Below are 19,786 nucleotides of genomic sequence, written 5' to 3' on the forward strand. Positions count from 1 at the left end.
ACGATCAAGGGATACTACAGTGTTGAGTATAGTATTATACAGTATATGTAACGCAGACGCTGGGAGACGAGAAGCAAGTACAGGGTTTAATAATAAATAAACAGAACAAAACAAGAACATCTTCTGGACATGAGAAACATAACATCAATGCTGACTGGGGAATGAACCTGAAGGAGTAACAGATATAGGAGAGGTAATCAATGATGTGATAGAGTCTAGGTGAATCCCATAATTAAGCGCAGTTGCGGGGGCTCTCACTAACTGTAAGTCGCTCTGGATAAGAGCCTCTGCTAAATGACAAAAATGTTTAAAAAATAAAATTATGTAAAAATGTAACGATGGTGTCACGCCCTGGCTCTGGGGACTCTTATATGTTGAGCCAGGGTGTTAGTTTATATGTGTATGTCACGATCGTCGTAAGAGACGGACCAAGGCGCAGCGCGATATGCGTACATCTTTTAATGAGTACTTATACAATACAACAAAACGATACGTGAAGTCCTAAGGTTAACAAAACACAAACCTCTCCGGAACAAGATCCCACAAATGACAAGTCCAAAACAGGCTGCCTAAGTATGGTTCCCAATCAGAGACAACGAGCCACAGCTGTCTCTAATTGGGAACCACCCTGGCCAACATAGAAATAAACGATCTAGAATGAAACACATAGAAAACAAAACATAGACACTACACACCCTGGCTCAACATTTAAGAGTCCCCAGAGCCAGGGCGTGACAGTACCCCCCCCAAAGGCGTGGACTGCGACCGCGCCACACAAACTCAAGAGGGTAGGGGCTGGGTGGGCATTCTGCCTCGGAGGCGGATCCGGCTCCGGGCGTGACCACCACTCTCTAGCTACCCCCCCGTAGCGCCCCTGGTCAGGTCTGGCCCCGCTGGCTGGAGCTGGACTGGACATCGGTGGAGCGGATTGCTTAGGCTCCGGTGTGGAGCAGCTGACCGGTACCTGACCAGGCACCGGTAGAACAGGCATGGGCTGTGCCGGACTGACGACGCGCACCACTGGCTTGGTGCGGGGAGCAGGAATGGGCCGGACCGGGCTGACGACGCGCACCACTGGCATTTCACGCTGCGCCTTGGTCCACTTATTACGACGATCGTGACAGATGGTGGCAGGTGTGCTTAATGAGTGAACTGGTGACCTCAAGCAAACATACTTTCTAACACTCCGACCATATTGTCAAAGAAACCAGATGCAATAAAAAAGAGACAACCATTACAACATTAATTTATGTGGACAAATGAATGACTACATTACTCACAGTTCAGAAGAATCTCCCCTGCTCCTCTCAACTCTCCTTTTAGTTCATTACATAGGAAGGAGAGAGATCAGTCATAAATACACAAGCATTTCGCTACACCAGCAATAACATCAGCTAAAAATGTGTATGTGACCAATAACATTTTATTTTATTTTGATAAGAAACATAAACAAGATCTGTTTGGTCAACAAATCATGAGCAGGAGGGAACGAGCCAGTTACTTTGATATCAAGATGAAAGGTAAATATGGTATGCTAGGGGTAGGGAATAGTGAACGAGAGTGGATGAAGTGATCACATTAGTCTTTGTACCCACTGTCACAGTGGTTTATCCGCATCATACAAATGTAATGCCTTCCCGGTTCAGAGACTTTGTTGTTAAGTGAAACAAAACAAACCATGGAAAGAAAGAAGAGGGGGGAAAACAATACCATAGGGGGAAAGGACTGTATTCAAGTAGTTTCATTTTGTTGACATCATGTTATGCTGTTACTTATTACATCTGATCTGCCTGTACTTTTAAAGGCATGGTGTTCACACTACACTTCCCACAGTACTCCCATACTTGGGCAGCATTTTGGTTTTGAGCTCTCGGTCGCTCACCGGGTGGGACTGATTGTACAGGGGCTGTCCCTGACCAATGGGCCTGATTTGACCAGGGCGTGGTTTCACAACAGGGAAGGTGAAGGACGGTAACATCTCAATAGGAGGGGGTGCAGTGCCATTAATAAAAATGTCTCTAAGATACAGTGACAACAGTTACAGCACGCTGGTCTTTCAATGGATACAAGTTCACATACTAAGTGAAATAGTCTTGGATGATGTCCTAAGGGTGATATAGGGAGCTCATGTCAGCGGACACTTTTTTGGAACGGGCGTGTCGCGGGGGCTGTCTGGAGGGGGCTAAATCTAGTCCCCGCTACTCGCCCGTTCCAAAAAAGTGTCCGCTGACATGAGGTCCGCTGACATGAGCATTGCTCTTGACTGACATCCTATAAACTCATGACAGTACTTTTCTATATCCCCAGTCATGAAGGGCCAGTAAAACTGTTCTGGACATCTGGCCAGTGTCTTTTTATAACCCATTTGACCCACTGAGGGGTGTCAATGTAGATCCTGCAACACCTGAGGGAGAACTGAGTCTGGGACAAAATTCTGCAGGGAGGTCTCACCTGAGCTATCATATGAACGCTGGCAGACCAATCGACAGCTAACCATCAGTCATGGTTGAATATATCATGGGTGCACCTAATAAACTGGCCGGTGAGTGTATATCATCCCTGTGCAGCTTATTACCATTTAGTCAGTTCTCTCCTCTGAGATCTCAAAGACTGTCTTGAATAGCACATAGCCTAAATAATGCTTTTCTGTGTTCTTGATGCAGTCATATTAAATGCAACCATACATCCTTACACCCTGACCAAATTGCCCAATAAACCAGATGCAATAAAAACAAGACAACTGTCCCATTGCAACATGAATTTCTGTGGAAAAATTAACCACCCTACATTACTCATGTATAACGCAAGTGTTTAGCAACCCAAAGATTGTGTGTTCGAATCTCATTACGGACAACTTTTGCATTTGAGCTAATTAGCAACTTTGCAACTACTTGCTACTTTTTTGCTACTTTGCAACTACTTAGCATGTTAGCTAACCCTTCCCCTAACCTTAACCCTTTTAGCTAACCCTTCGCCTAACCCTAACCCTTTAACCTAACCTCAACCCTAAACTTAACCCATAACCCTAACTCCGAGAGCTAGCTAATGTTAGCCACAACAAATTGCAACTCGTAACATATCATACAAATTGTAATTCGTAACATATCATACGAAATGGATGATGGACATCCACAAATTAATACATACCATACGAAACATAACATATAGTAAATGGAGTACCTCGGATTTACAAACAGAAAGATACAAAATGCTCTGAGACCATGTTGGGTCCGCTGGGAAAGGGTAATGGCATTTTACTACCAGTACCCACTTTACTTGGGGTAGGGGATAGTGTGCATGTGTGTGTGAGTAAGTGAACGAGAGTGTATGAAGTGATGAGTTTCACGTGAGTTTTTGTTGCCAATGTCACAGTGATTTATCTGTGTCATATATTGATTGTCAAATGGACAGTGGTGGGAAAAGTACCCAATATTCATACTTGAGTAAAAGTAAAGATACTTTAATAGAAAAGTGAAAGTCACCCAGTAAAATACTACTTGAGTATAAGTCTAAAAGTATTAGGTTATAAATATACTTAAGTATCAAAAGTGAATGTAATTGCTAAAATATACTTTTTGTATCAAAAGTAAAAGTATAAATCATTTCACATTCCTTATATTAAGCAAAACAGATGGCACAAGGGTTTCTATTTATTATTACCTTTATGCCTACACTTTTGTATCATTTCTTTTATTAATCATACTTACGATGTATGGTGGATTTATTGTTCTCCATGTTGAATCAATACTTTTTTTATACTACTCATCATTTTGAATCGTTTGCTTGGTGGAGTTGCTTGTTTTGGCCTTTTCACTGGCTTGATATAAACTGAAGGGTTTGAAACTACGTGTATCTGATATTTTCTCCTCGACTTTAGTACATGTCGTTCTCGAATTGCGGTGGCATTTGGGCATGGCATTTTGGAAATAATTTACTAAATGTTTCTAGATTTTAAAAAAATGTCTTCACATTCAAAATCACCTAATATGGCAGCTTAATGACTTTAAATACTTTTGAACATTATGATAACATTGTGTCACCAGTAGGAGTAGTAACACCAATGACAGTAACAACAATGACACATTTTAGGTAATTTAGGATTTTCTTAAATGGAGGCCACAGATGCTCACATTTTATGGCATTAATCCTTTGTTTACTTTCTAGCATTCAAAATATTAGATATAAATCTCTAATTCCCCAAAACATCTCACCACAACTCTAATGGGTCACTATGAGGACAAGCCAATTTGCTTACCCTATGTACTTTCAACAATGCATAAACATACAGTTTTGCAGAATAAAGAACTTGTCTAATCATTGATAAACAGTTCACTATAAACAAAAACATATATGATGTGTAACTATTTGTCATTTTAAAGTGTTTTACATAGTTGCTAAGGTAAAAAAAAAAAAATATATATATATCTAATGCTATAGTCCCTGCATGTCCTGCATTGAAAAATCCCTTTACAATTAATACAGTACATTCTCAATACAAATAATAGTCTCTTGAATGTTGTTGACTTCCATGTATAAGGCATAAGTGGTCTATCTCTGCTATCTATACCACACTATAAATAAACCCTATAAAGGTTCTCGCTGTTATGTGATTGGGTGATATAATACAAAGCCCATCATCATGACACGGTTTGTTCAGAGGAGGGTAGTAAATGCCACCCAGAAACAGGCTGTTTCCCCCAGTTTAGGTCAGTAGGTGGCAGACCTGTTCTGCCTTTCCTGCCAAAATGGCCTCTCAGACTCCCGAAGAGAGGTGTTTGATTTATGAATTGGAGACATTGGGGACCCAATTCCTATACCTCAAACTGATTATCACATTAATTAATCCTTATTCTAACAGGCGTAATAAACACTAGATTTGTTTAGATGTGTTGTTGTCCTTGACTGCTTGGATCCTACAATGGAAAGTCTGAGTGTAGGGGTTTGGGCAGCAGTGTCACAGTGCACGGTTAGTTAATACTGCTTAGAGTGGAATAAAAGGAGGCAGACTAGCCAGCTAGAATACATCAGATCAAATACGTTTTCAGCTACAGTACATACAATAGCAGCCTATGGGCTTTCAGCTGTAGCCAAGACCAATGGGGCGGTCGATGCAGGGCTGAACAATAACATTAGCACTTAGGAGGAGTCTGTAAACAGTTTTTGTTCCCACTCTAACAGAGTCAGCTAAAATCCTGATTTAAGACATGTATAACCCTAACGCTAACTAACTGATACCACATGTATATAATATACAAACTGGAGAGGAAACAGAGGAGTGAGGGTTGAAATGGCCTTTTTAAAGTGTGTGTGTTTGTTTCCCTTTTTAGAGCTGTTCTAGGAGGAGGGGGAGGGGAGGGGGTCCTTGGGTTTACCCCTCTGGACTGCCAGGCCACGACAGTGCAGATAGACACAGACAGGATGGATGAAGGCCAGCAGGCTGAGTAACGTCAGGGCTATGTTCACCTGTAGAGGAAAGAGAGAGAAGAGAGAGAGAGTGAGGAGGGGGAAGGGAGATGGGGTCACCACTCTGCAATAACACCACTTTAGAACATAATGGTAAAGGTTAAAGCCTGCTGCAAAGCTCTATCAATGGCAAAGGTAGTCTATCTGGTCATTCTGATAACAGTAGCTCCACTCACGTATAGTGGGTCTCCTCCCAGCACTCCTTTGACCAGGGTGAAGCAGGGGTACTGCAGCAGAGCCACCACTGCAGACAGAGCCATGATCATACCGTACAGCTTCCCAAAGTGACAGGGAGGAAAACTACACACACACAGAGAGAGAGAGAGAGAGAGAGAGAGAGAGAGAGAGAGAGAGAGAGAGAGAGAGAGAGAGAGAGAGAGAGAGAGAGAGAGAGAGAGAGAGAGAGAGAGAGAGAGAGAGAGAGAGAGAGAGAGAGAGAGAGAGAGAGAGATATAAAGATAGAGATAGAGATAGAGATAGAGATAGAGAGAAAGAGAAAGAGAGAGAGAAAGAGAGATTGATTTGTTCCTACACTACAAAAGTAGGACACTAAGAATGTGAGCGTCTATCTGTGCTCCACTTATCCTGTTGCATAATGTTTGTTATTGCAAACAACTGGTGTCTGTCTGTGTGTGTGTGTGTGTGTGACTCACGCAATGCTGATGAAGGCTGCATTGCCTCCATAAAGGAAGGATCGGTTGAGGACCTGCAGGATGAAGGTGAGGTACTGGAGGGGGAGGAAGGGGGTGGAGGCACAGATGGAGAACAGGACACACTGCAGCGCCGTCAGGGTCAGGGAGAGCACTGACGCACGTAGGTCTGCTTCCTTCTCACTCATTCCTGCACACACACACACACAACACACATACACCAAACATACAGTATGTACACACACACACACACACACATACACGCACACACACAAACACACAGATAAGATGAGTGTTGTGTGTATAAACCCATGCTTATTTTACACCCTTCCCACGCCCCCCACACAGTTAGATATCAGGGTCAGAGAATCAAGCAGTTCTCAGGGATCTGGTGTTGAAGTTAGTTTAGAGTATAATTATACTTATGAGTTATCACAAAAAAGTATTGTACACGTTTCAGTAGTGTAAAGATGTAAATCTCGATTTAATTCTGTCTTCTCCATTACATTTCTACGCCACCTTCTTAGGTAGCATACGACACCACCACTTCAGTCACCCCCCTCCAAGTAGTAATGTATACTGAAGGTCAGAGGCTCTTCAGACCAAACGTTCCTCCAGTAAAAATCTTAATAGCAGAGCAATTTCTTTGAAAACAGCTGGACTGTTTAGACATCCTTATATTTGAGACTTGTTTTATTGAGTTTTAACTGAAATTGCAGTAATAGCCTGTTACATTCTGAAATTGTCGCCGTAGCAAATAAATTACCTGTGAAAGACGGCACTGGTCTCATAGCTCTAAAAACATTCTTGGTGTGTTTGGTTTGGAGTGTGAGTGTGTGAGGTTTCACATGTGTCTTGTAGAGAGGTTGTAGTAGTGTCTGTAGGTGAGGTTTGTACCTGGGGCCCTGGGTTTGCCCTTGTGTCGGTCCATGATGAGGCCGTTCCAGGGGGCACACAGCACCCCAAAAAGCTGGGTCACAGCAAACGCATTGGTGTATGTGCTCACTGCAGGGACAAACAGAGCGGATTAAGGACATGCTTAGAAAGAGAGAAGAGTTACACTTTAAAACAACTTTAGTATGTAAGTTTACTTTATTAAACATCAGTAAGATATTTATAAACGGTTAAGACAGTAATACACTACATGGCTAAAAGTATGTGGACACCTGCTCGTCGAACATCTCATTCCAAAATCGTGGGCATTAATATGGAGTTGGTCTCCCTTTTGCTGCTATAACAGCCTCCACTCTTCTGGGAAGGCTTTCCATTAGAACATTGCTGCGGAGACTTGCTTCCATTCAGCCACAAGAGCATTAGTGAGGTCGGGCACTGATGTTGGGCGATTAGGCCTGGCTCGCAGTCGCCGTTCCAATTCATCCCAAAGGTGTTCAATGGGGTTGAGATCAGGGCTCTGTGCAGGCCAGTCAAGTTCTTCCACATCGAACTCGACAAACCATTTCTGTATGGACCTCGCTTTGTGCACGGGGGCATTGTCATGCTGAAACAGGAAAGGGCATTCCCCAAACTGTTGCCACAAAGTTGGAAACACAGAATCATCTAGAATGTCATTGTATGCTGTAGCGTTAAGATTTCCCTTCACTGGTGTCATGACTCTCCCTGGATGAGGATCAAAGGTCTCATATCAGCTTGGCAAATGGCAGACAACAACCAGACCCTCTTACCCACAGGGGGGGGGGGGGCTGTGCCGCCCCTCTTTACCAGAGTGCATAAAAGACTGAGATAAGAATTATCAGATCAGACTAGATGGACCTCAAGCTGCAGCTTTTGTCCATATTGGTCCCGACCCTGAAAATCAACACGAGGTGAAGACGACAAAGTTGCCTCCACTAACAATCAACATTATGGCTGAGTAGCTGTTCTAAGTACTGTATCTAAGAAGGTGAATTTAAGTGGGACCATCCTGTTACTCTCTTCAAACCATCATCTACTACACTGCTGTCATCACCCCACAGGGGATCAATTTCAGAAAGAGTGAAAGTAAACAGAAGACTAAGAAGAAGGACATTGTGACCTCTTGTGGACAATCTGAGCCTTACATCTGAGCCTTACATCTAAAAGGCCATCCAAAAAGAGAAGGCCCAATCGACTCTTCCCACGAAGGCCTGGGTCCAACAGAGACAACGAAGACAAACACGTAAATACATGCATTACTTCTTACCAAACAGGCGGCAGTTCTGGGCAAAGTATTAGGATTACTATGAGCATAGTTCCATGTGTATCCAAGTGTTTTTCTCTCTCTCTCTCTTCAACTCGCCATCTTTTGTAACAAGTGTCATATTGTGTTAGTCCGCTATGGACCCGTTTTCATTGTATTAAGTTTCTAATCCCTACCTATACCGTGTATGTGTTTGTATCTTGTGTTATCATTTTAAATGAGTTAGTAAATAAATAATTTAATAAATGTGTGTGGTATGGAATGATCAGTAAGACCCGTGTTTGTGCAGACTTAAAGAGCCTACGACTTTCAGAATGAGACTGATATGAGGTAAATTATTAATAAATGACTGTTAAATGATAAGAGATATCTTGATATCTTTAGAGTTATTTCGGGAAACGGTAACTCGTTAAACAACTCTTCTCGTGGTGCCCCAAATTCCTAATGAGTTAATTGTTACATGATTCATTTAATCTAGTAACAATTAAACATAGTAGGTAATTATTCGATAAATAATAGTCTATGGGATTTTATACACCTGTCAGCAATGGGTGTGGCTAAAATAGCCGAATCCACTATTTTGAAGGGCTGTCCACATACTTTTGAGTAAAAGAGTATAACATCTGTCAATAGGCATTTGTATGTGTGTGTGTGTGTGTGTGTGTGTGTGTGTGTGTGAGTGTTTGTGTGTACCCAGAGAGGGTTCTCCCTGGGTCAGTCTCTGCAGCATGGGATTGAGGGTGCCGATGAACAGGTAGTGCCTCAGCTGCATGACAGATAGCCACACCAGGTGCCAGATGAAGAACTTGGACAGGAAACACTCCCAGAAAGTAGCCACTGAGATGGGGTGGGGGTGTGGGGTAGGTAGAGGAGGTGGGGGAGGAAGAGGTCAAATCCGTCACAAATACACACAGATTATGTAATTGCAGTAAACAAGGTCTGTATGGTCAACCAATCATGAATATATGGGACAAGGGAACAAGCAGGGCTGATATCAAGGTAACCTAAATCTACACACCTTTCTCTGCGCTCTCCTTGTTAAAAGGCGTTTCCTCTGTGACATCATCACTCTGCACGTTGCAATTGGCTGCTGTCTGCTCCGGGCTGAAGGTCTTGGTCTGGCCACAGTTTATCCTGTCACAGGAAGTAATGGTAACACTGGTTAGAGTCACACAGAGGCCAGACAGAACGGACCCACAGGGGGTGTGCTGGGGTCTCTAGTTTGTTAGAGCTTCTGCTAAGAGCAACAAACACTCAGCAGACATTTATTCCCTTGTTTCCCTGGGTGTGTTTTCTGTCCAGCTCCTGTTCTTACCCCTAGGTGTAGCCCTCAGGGAGGGGGTAGGGGATGTGTTCTTACCCGTAGGTGTAGCCCTCAGGGAGGGGGTAGGGGGTGTGTTCTTACCCCTAGGTGTAGCCCTCAGGGAGGGGGTAGGGGATGTGTTCTTACCCGTAGGTGTAGCCCTCAGGGAGGGGGTAGGGGATGTGTTCTTACCCCTAGGTGTAGCCCTCAGGGAGGGGGTAGGGGATGTGTTCTTACCCCTAGGTGTAGCCCTCAGGGAGGGGGTAGGGGATGTGTTCTTACCCCTAGGTGTAGCCCTCAGGGAGGGGGTAGGGGATGTGCTCTTACCCGTAGGTGTAGCCCTCAGGGAGGGGGTAGGGGATGTGTTCTTACCCCTAGGTGTAGCCCTCAGGGAGGGGGTAGGGGATGTGTTCTTACCCCTAGGTGTAGCCCTCAGGGAGGGGGTAGGGGATGTGCTCTTACCCCTAGGTGTAGCCCTCAGGGAGGGGGTAGGGGGTGTGTTCTTACCCCTAGGTGTAGCCCTCAGGGAGGGGGTAGGGGATGTGTTCTTACCCCTAGGTGTAGCCCTCAGGGAGGGGGTAGGGGATGTGTTCTTACCCCTAGGTGTAGCCCTCAGGGAGGGGGTAGGGGATGTGTTCTTACCCCTAGGTGTAGCCCTCAGGGAGGGGGTAGGGGATGTGTTCTTACCCGTAGGTGTAGCCCTCAGGGAGGGGGTAGGGGATGTGTTCTTACCCATAGGTGTAGCCCTCAGGGAGGGGGTAGGGGATGTGTTCTTACCCATAGGTGTAGCCCTCAGGGAGCGGGTAGGGGATGTGCTCTTACCCGTAGGTGTAGCCCTCAGGGAGGGGGTAGGGGATGTGTTCTTACCCATAGGTGTAGCCCTCAGAGAGGGGGTAGGGGATGTGTTCTTACCCATAGGTGTAGCCCTCAGGGAGCGGGTAGGGGATGTGTGTTCTGGGTAGCAGGAGGAAGGTCCTGACCAGGTGGATGACGCCACACGCAGCCAGGAAGAGGAAAGAGGCACGAAGAGAGATCCCAGCCTCAAATAGCAGCTAGAGCAGAAGAGAGGCAGGAGGGGTGGCATCATCATCATCACCACCATCATCATCATCATTAACTCATGGACAGCTATCAACTGATAATCTATGTGTGTGTGTGTCTTACCTTGATGATGAGGAAGAGGGCGGAGGAGGAGTCGAAGGCACCATTGTAGAGGGTGATGATGGTGGAGCGAGCAGAACCAAACAGGTTGCCTATCTACAAGAGTAACAGAGAGGTGAAGCATAACCGGCTGGGCCTGTGTGTCTGTGTGTGACTCATGAGTACACACCACAGACTGACAAAACCCCAAGTCAAACGGAAGTAAATGCATGGCCCAAGGCAAGGTTATGCTACATCATGGGTGTGTTCTCACTTATGGTCCTCTTTAATTACTGAGAGAACTCCTCTGCCCTGAGGACTGCCGTGTACATGACTGATGTTTATTCAGGAGGTAATACATATGAGAGAACAGACCTGCATGTTGGTGACCAGAAACAAGATGCCTCCCACAGAGATGAAGGACAGAGCCGGGAAGAGGAGGACGGACAGAGCTGAGAGAAAAAAAGAACAGACTTAGCTCTCTTGAAATATTGCAAATTGCTGACAAAAGTGTAACAAACGTTCCAACTGTTGATAAAAATGTATCAAACGCCATGGTGTTTGGGTAAGCTGTGCCATAAAGCCTGTTTTTGAAAAGTCAATGATTTTACCTGAACTTGAGAAGGCCACAAACAAGGCACCAGAGGTGTACAGGGATCTGGAGAATACACACACATAAACACTTGCTGACAATCAGAAACAATGTGTCACAATGAGACCAGTCAGGGGGTAATGCTTAAAGAGACTCAGGTTAAACTTGTCGTATTCTTGCCCTCTGGTGGACCTCCCACTGTCCTAGCCCTGTTTTAAGAGCCTTAGCCCACATTAGCTGTGCTTTCCTGGTCCTACCTAGGAGGTCTAGATCCCATCTCCATCTCTCTTTCTAGTCTCTATCCTCTCTCTATTTGCATTCCTTCTCTTTTCATTTCCCCTCCACCTAGAGTGAAAACATATGGATTGGCTTCTGATTGGCTGATTGGAGTTTGTTGTTGCAGATTTGGAATCTGCGGCTATGGAAGTTTTTTTCAGTAACTGGGTCTGTGCCACATTGGCCTAGTTGGCCCAGTCTAACCCCATCAACCCTAGGCTCAACCACATCCTGAATACTCACAGTCAACAGCATAACCCCCAGCCCTTAACTATATCTGTAAATGTCATAACTCTTCCACCCTGTCCAACTTCATTCCTCTTTCTCATTCCCTCTCTGTTGGCATGTCCACTCTCCCTCCATTCCTCACCTCTGGCAGTGCTCTCCATGGACACCGCCATCTGGCTCTGCCTTGCACCGTCTCTTGGACAACTAGGCACTGAGTCCAATCTACTCCAACAGAAAACTGTAACCCAGACAACTCAACTTACCCCACCACTTTCCTTTGGTCTCTCTCTCTCTCTCTCTCTCTCTCTCTCTCTCTCTCTCTCTCTCTCTCTCTCTCTCTCTCTCTCTCTCTCTCTCTCTCTCTCTCTCTCTCTCTCTCTCTCTCTCTCTCTCTCTCTCTCTCTCTCTCTCTCTCTCTCTCTCTCTCTCTCTCTCTCTCTCTCTCTCTCTCTCTCTCTCTCTCTCTCTCTCTCTCTCTCTCTCTCTCTCTCAGAGCTTACTCCACATCTGTTATTGTGAACAGACATGGGAACCCTCCAAAGGAAATAACAGGATGTGACAGCCAGAGAAAGAGTGACTTAGCACTGGAGGGTACACACACTCATACTTTCCACCGTCACTTAGATACCAGAAGCAGGGAGAAAGATAGGCAGGGACAGAGTGAAACTGTTGGAGAGAGTGGTAAAGAGATAGACATACAGGGGGTTCTCTGTTATGGCTAAGGTAATGGCAGACTGTGTCTTATTGGCCATATATCACACCCCCTCGGGCCTTATTGCTTAAATAACAGCTGGCTGCTTCATAGCACTGTGCTTTTTGTCGGTCTCTCAGTCTAACAGCCATGAAATTAGTCATTAGTGCAGCATCGACCACAGACAAAGAAATCTCAACTCCCATGAGGTTAGGCACATATTAAAGCCTCACTAACTGAACAGATTCTTAAACATTTAACAAGATGTTATAATATGCTGTCTTCACGTAACACCAAATCCTTGCGGGTAACTCAAGACTTAGCGCAAATCAATGGTTGATGTCAACGGGAGATTTGTGTGAAAGGTCAAGCTACAGTCTCAAGTTAAGATAAGACAAGGCTCATATAGCTGTGTTCAGTATCTTGTTTTAGTGAAACTACTGCATTAGGTTGTTTACATTATCTCTGTCAATTGTCTCTTGCCAGATTGTTATGGTTATGGTTGAATATAGGTTATCAACCCTGTGCAGTTTAATGATGCGTTATAACATGTTTCTAAAAATACTCACATTCCCAGCAGCCTGGCCACCATGGTGCCGAAACGGTCAAACAGGAAGCCATTGGGCAGCAGCAGGAAGTTGTTCATGAAGGAAGCGATGGTGAAGATGAGGGAGAACTGTTCATCTTGTCCACTGCAGTCTGACACACACACACACACACACACACAGAGGCAGGCAGAGAGCTGTCAGTATGGACAGGTGTGTGTGTGTGTGTGTGTGTGTGTGTGTGTGTGTGCATGAGTGTGCCCAGGTCTCTGAATGACCTTAAAAATATTGATTTGTATTGTAAGATATACTGTGAATCCAAACAAATTATACATTATGTGAGAATGTGTTTGAAACGGGATGGTGAGGTGTCTCAGTCACTGACCTAGGAATTGCGTTCCATTGACCCCGGTAGTGTTGACACACAGGTAGCTGAAGTAGCCTTCCGTCTTCAGGACGAACACCAGGGAGGCCCAGCCGAAAACGGCCCCCGCAAAACACAGGCACTCCAGCAGCCCTGTGACCAGGGTCAGCCACCGCCGCACCACCGCCCCACCCTCACAACCCAGCATGGTCTTGTCCCGCACACACACACACACCTGCACTTTCACTCTTTCTCTCTTTTCAGGTTCCCTCTTGGAGTCACTTCACCTAAGAGAGAAAAATAGAAAAATAGAAAATCAGAAAACAGAACCCAATAAAGATTTTTTTAAATCCCATCTCTTCTCTGAAAGTGATTTCAAATCTTAATGACTCTTGAATGCCCTCTTGAATAGCATATACCCTAAAATAATGCTTTTCTGTGTAGTTTTGATGACTGGCTATTGCATTTTGCTGCAGTTGCATTGAAGGGAAACATAAATTTCTAACATTCCAAACATATTGCCAAAGAAACCAGATGTAATAAAAAAGAGACAACTGCCTCATTGCAAAATTCATTTTTGTGGACAAATGAACCACTTACTCACGGTTCAGAAGAATATCCCCAGCTACTCTTATAAAACGTATCCTCTCTCTTCCCTCAACTCTATTTTTCATACTTTATATAGCCTTCCTTCCACCCAGTCTCCCCTCCCCTTCGTTTGACCCCTCCTCTCCCCTAAATCCCTCTCTCTCTCACCAAAGGAAGTCCTATTTTCAGGTTTTGTCTGATGGCGAACACATGAATGTGAAGGAAAAGATACAACGAAAGAAAGCCAATACATGCCATGAAAGCAAATTAAATGTCATATGGGAGAGATACTTCCAATATTGCCCATCTGTAAAAAGGACTGTTCATTTGGCTGTACTGTTTTGCTTGTCTAAACTGTTGCTATTTACATTGCTAGTGAATGACCAGTGTCTTTCATGCGTATCAAGGGCATTAGCACTTAGCCTTTGACATCCATGCTCCCTCTCACACTCGTTCACTCCCTACCAGTAAAGTCAAAGGAGGAAGGGCTGGAAGACTCAATGGGTGAAGCATTAAACTATAAATAACGACCACAAGATCTGATGACATCATAATTCAGTTTTTACACCTCGGATCACAAGACCTTCTTTGCCAAAACACAACGTAACTTCCTCAAATCCATGACTGCACACGTCAAAGGCTAGCATCATAAACACGCGTAGAGAAAGAGATAGAGAGAGAAATAGAGACAGAGAGAGAGATAGAGAGAAATAGAGAGAGTTGAGATAAAAACAAACATACAATCTATCACACACATGAAGAAACAGTTATCAAACATACAGAGTCAGAGAGATCATACATTCACATCCTATTCAGATCCATTACTTTTCATGTGTGATAGGATTTATCTTATGGATAATATATCCCAGGTAGGTCTATGTATTGGAACTCTTCCTCTCCCGCACTTAAGTCTAGGGGAACTAGTGGTCAACGTGCCAGATGTAAATAGACTCTGGATTCAAGTTACTGGCTCCAAACTGCTCTAATCAGCAGATTTTTGGGCAGTATTTGTCACAACCATCTTTATAATAACCAGAAACCACGAGACTCTCTTTCTCCATCACCATCACACTTCTCATGCCACTGCCAGAAAGCACTGTCCACTTCCTCTTTCAGGGGGCCAGGGAGAGAAAGGGCATCAAGGTATCAACCACATGTCTGAAGGGATCATCTTAGGGCAAGGGAATAACATAGAAATATAATGGATGCATGCAATGTTCATCAACTCAACATTGTAGATGGAGGAAGGTTCATGGGCTATTGGGAAGAGAAGATAACCATACCAGTCCTTATCTATTTCTATGGATACCATCCATCTACGTCCTAGCACGTATCTATAATAACACCATGATTATCACCCCAACACATCAGTCCACCTCACAACCCTGCAAACAACAGCTGTCACTCAAACAGCCACTATAATAGAATGAACAGTAGTGACATCAGTTTTAGAACTGATTAATGTCAACACGCTAACAACCAAAACGATATTGATGTAACCGAGTAATAATACACAGCTTCTTCTATACAGACGAGACTGAACAAAAGCTATCATTGGAGTGACTGTCATAAAACAGGGAATAGGAGCAGATTCTGAATCCGACACTGTAGCTATTTCAGACTGAATAGAATAAGAGCCTGATCCACACCCTGATCAAAGGCACTTAAATATTTTGTCTTGCACCTTCACTCTCTAAATGGCACACATACACAATCCATGTCTCGTTTGTCTCAAGGCTTAAAAATGATTATTTAACCTGTCATCTGATTGAAGTGGATTTAACAAATGACATCAATAAGGGATTGTAGCTTTCACCTGGATTCACCTGGTCAGGCTATGTCAATGACATCAAATTCAGCCGCAGCTGATTTTTTCTGGAGTGGATGGTAGGTGGGCCTGAACATAATTTGTATAAGATCATGTGTCTCTCTATTTTGCGTGGGAATACTTTGGAACAGATTTCTTAAATTAAAATCACTTGGAGCTGATTTCCTGGTGTTTTTACAGTCTTTTATGTCCAACAATGAAAATATGTTTTGCTTATAAAATTTAGGGGGGCAAATAAAACCACCCACAGGCAAAATTCGTTCCGCTGGCCGCCAGTTGGGGAACCCTGGTCTATGTCATGGAAAGGTGTCCTTAATGTTTTGTATACTCTTTGTATATTGTGCTGTTAGTGTAGCTCGGTGTACATATAGTAGCCTACGTAGCCAACGTCACGTCACGGTTGGAGATGTGGCTTGCGCCAGGCTGTAGCAGCAATAAAAGCTTGGAACAATGATTAACAGAACCGTTATGTAAACCTTTGCTTTTCTATCAGTTAATCTCAATTTGAGGCAAATCAATCTGGTAATGAGGTTATTTAGCAACTGTGTTAAACAGAATACTACACTTTCCCTCAACTAAAGCATACTGTAATATGGGAAACTTAAATCTCGGGGATATATAGCCTAGCTATAGCTCGACATGAAGGCACACCCGCAACAAATATACCAACCACTGAACCAGTAGCAACATTATCTATGTGTTATTTCACACCAGCTAAAGTAACATAAGTATCCTGGGAGGTTAGGGTACTACCAGTCTGTTTGTGCCATCATCATGCCACTCCTTGTCAATGTCATCAATGAAGTTAAAATTATATCGAAAACAGATCTGGGACCAGTCTAACAGAAGTAATCCCTCTGTGTCCTACCGTTTTCATTGTAAATAAGTTTTAAAATGCGTTGTTACTAGCAAATTGGTAGTAAATTGTCTGTTGCTATTATTATAAGCATGGGTCTGTTATTGGAAAAGTGTAGTAAAAAAGACCCACCCGAACGGAATCCTCCTGTCGCCACGTATAGCCAGAACACAGTGGTCTTGCAAACGCAAAAATACATCATAATAAAAGACAGGCAGGCAGGCAGTCAGCCACTGGCTTCACTGTCAAGCCTCGAGCATTGCTCTTCAGCCTGAGGTGCATTACAAATGTCTGTCTTGCACAATAAATAGGTAACTGGAGTGGCATGACAGACGATAAGATAGCTAATAAGACCAGTGGCGACCCATCATTTAGGGCAGGTGGGGCTATTTATAAAATACAAAATATTTAAAAAATACAATAAATATATAAAAATAAAATTGTTGCCTGTTTTGCATGTTATTTTGGCATAAATATATGTCACATATCAGTTTGCAAACAATGTAAAAATATTTTTATTAAGTTAATAAAGCCGAATACAAACATGGTCTCTTTTTTGCTTTCTTGAGTAAGGCTGCTCCCAAGCCTAGCTCAGTGCTTTCTGTGGTGGAGGGGCAGCCAACTGAAAATACAGAGCGTAGGTGTTGGTAATCTTCTCTAGTTGCGCCGTGATTGGCTCAGTGTTCTGTCACTCACGGGGACAATACTCACCGCAGAATCTACAGGGAGAGCTAGGCAGTTCAAGCCCTGTTGGGTGCGGCCATAGATTTACATTAGAAGTGCCCATCCAAGAAGGCTCAAGGTCATTGGCCACAGATAAAATGACATCAAATCACGTTATATATACCGTAGCTTTGATTGGACTGATCATGTCAACATCATACTTTCAAAATCTTAGCTAGCAAGCTAGACAAGCAGTCATCATCATGAATCATGTGGACGATCTACTGGAAAATCCTTTTCAATCCTTGTCATATGAAGAGAAATTATAGATCAAATGCATCGGTGCTCATCAGCCATTGGACATAAACATTACACAAGAAGTTGGAAATCGCAAATTCAACAATGAGTGATTTGGAAGGAATCAGTGGCTAACTGCAAGCATTACAAAGCAATCACTATTTTGCTTCCCCTGCCTGCTATTCGGTGGAGAGGGTGGTCCAAGTCTCGGTTTAAGGGTCTATTTTCCAAGCTTAAAAGGATAAACATTCACACGCAACACCATGGGACAGAAAAAGGTTGAATAGATTGGCCATGCTGTCAATCCAGCATGACTTCTGCAGTGTTCAAAACAACTAGAAACTCAGAACTGGGAAATCTCAGACTTCAGTGAGTTTCTACAACTTGATTGGAGTCCACCTGTGTTAAATTCAATTGATTGGACATGATTTGGAAAGGCACATACCTGTCTATATAAGGTCCAGTTGACAATGCATGTCAGAGCAAAAACCAAGCCATGAGGTCGAAGGAATTGTCCGTAGAGCTCAGAGACATGATTGTGTCGAGGCACAGATCTGGGGAAGGGTACCAAAACATTTCTGCAGCATTGAAGGTCCCCAAGAACACAGTGGCCTCCATCATTCTTAAATGGAAGAAGTTTGGAACCACCAAGACTCTTCCTAGAGCTGGCCGCCCGGCCAAACTGAGCAATTGGGGGAGAAGGGCCTTGGTCAGGGAGGTGACCAAGAACCCGATGGTCACTCTGACAGAGCTCCAGAGTTCCTTTGTGGAGATGGGAGAACCTTCCAGAAGGACAACCATCTCTGCAGCACTCCACCAATCAGGCCTTTATGGTAGAGTGGCCAGACGGAAGCCACTAGTCAGTAAAAGGCACATGACAGCCCGCTTGGAGTTTGCCAAAAGGCACCTAAAGGACTCAGACCATGAGAAACAAGATTCTCTGGTCTGATGAAACCAAGATTGAACTCTTTGGCCTGAATGCCAAGCATCACGTCTGGAGGAAACCTGGCACCATCCCTACGGTGAAGCATGGTAGTGGCAGCATCATGCTGTGTGGATGTTTTTCAGCGGCAGGGACTGGGAGACTAGTCAGGATTATCCTTGATGAAAACCTGCTCCAGAGCGCTCAGTACCTCAGACTGAGGTGAAGGTTCACCTTCCAACAGGAAAATGACCCTAAGCACACAGCCAAGACAACAGAATTGGCTTCGGGACAAGTCTCTGAATGTCCTTGAGCGGCCCAGCCAGAGCCCGGACTTGATCCCGATTGAACATCTCTGGAGAGACCTGAAAATAGCTGTGCAGTGACACTCCCCATCCAACCTGACAGAGCTTGAGAGGATCTGCAGAGAAGAATTGGAGAAACTCCATATATACAGGTGTGCCAATCTTGTAGCGTCATACCCAAGAAGACTCAAGGCTGTAATCGCTGCCTAAAGTGCTTCAACAAAGTACTGAGTAAAGGATCTGAATACTTATGTAAATGTCATATTTCAGTTATTTTTTCTAAAAACCTGTTTTTTCTTTGTCATTATGGGGTATTGTGTGTAGATGGATGAGGAAAAAAACAATTTAATGAATTTTAGAATAAGGCTGTAATGTAACAAAATGTGGAAAAAGTCAAGGGGTCTGAATACTTTCTGAATGCACTGTATGTTTTTTTTAAAGGCAGTTAATGAGGCTGAATTAACTGTTTCGCTGCCAGACAAGGCTCCGCTGTTAGCCAGGCGTAGCACTGGTAAGGATTCACTCCATGGTGCTGAAAATAAAGTTCTGCTGTTGGGACAGCTTTATGTAGGCCCAACAGTTTGAGGGCACCATTTGTCACCGTTATAGGGCAATTCATGTATTACTTAGTGTTGTGTTGTGTTGTGTAGAGGTTTTACTGGCATCAAAAAACAATTTGGGGAGTTTGCCCCACCAAGATTTACAGTGAGGCAAAAAAGTATTTGATCCCCTGCTGATTTTGTAGGCTTGCCCACTGACAAAGAAATGATCAGTCTATAATTTTAATGGTAGGTTTATTTGAACAGTGAGAGACAGAATAACAACAAAAAAATCCAGAAAAACGCATGTCAAAAATGTTATAAATTGATTTGCATTTTAATGAGGGAAATAAGTATTTG

The 19,786-nt window shown here is 43.8% G+C and overlaps 1 protein-coding gene across 4 annotated transcripts; it reads right to left on the minus strand.

Annotated features, from left to right (window-relative positions):
* Nucleotides 1-444: 444 nt before the first annotated feature.
* LOC311107450 (equilibrative nucleobase transporter 1-like) lies at nt 445-16,938 on the minus strand. Of its 4 annotated transcripts, none has more exons than XM_084149944.1 (13): nt 16,833-16,938; nt 13,450-13,715; nt 13,089-13,218; nt 11,344-11,390; nt 11,108-11,184; nt 10,757-10,849; nt 10,505-10,644; nt 9,308-9,423; nt 8,983-9,126; nt 7,011-7,118; nt 6,117-6,303; nt 5,640-5,763; nt 445-5,463 (listed from the first exon to the last, which is right to left on the minus strand). In XM_084149944.1, exons 2-13 carry the CDS (start codon nt 13,634-13,636, stop codon nt 5,335-5,337), a joined length of 1,482 nt encoding a protein of 493 aa, XP_084006070.1. In that variant the 5' UTR covers nt 13,637-13,715; nt 16,833-16,938; the 3' UTR covers nt 445-5,334. The 4 variants fall into 4 exon arrangements, with proteins under 4 accessions (XP_084006070.1, XP_084006073.1, XP_084006072.1 ...); XM_084149947.1 differs by lacking the exon at nt 16,833-16,938 and adding an exon at nt 15,050-15,198; XM_084149946.1 differs by lacking the exon at nt 16,833-16,938 and adding an exon at nt 14,033-14,079.
* Between the last annotated feature and the right edge of the window lie 2,848 nt (nt 16,939-19,786).

This window comes from Coregonus lavaretus (assembly GCF_964263955.1).
Source record: "Coregonus lavaretus genome assembly, chromosome: 32".
NCBI classification, from domain to species: domain Eukaryota; kingdom Metazoa; phylum Chordata; class Actinopteri; order Salmoniformes; family Salmonidae; genus Coregonus; species Coregonus lavaretus.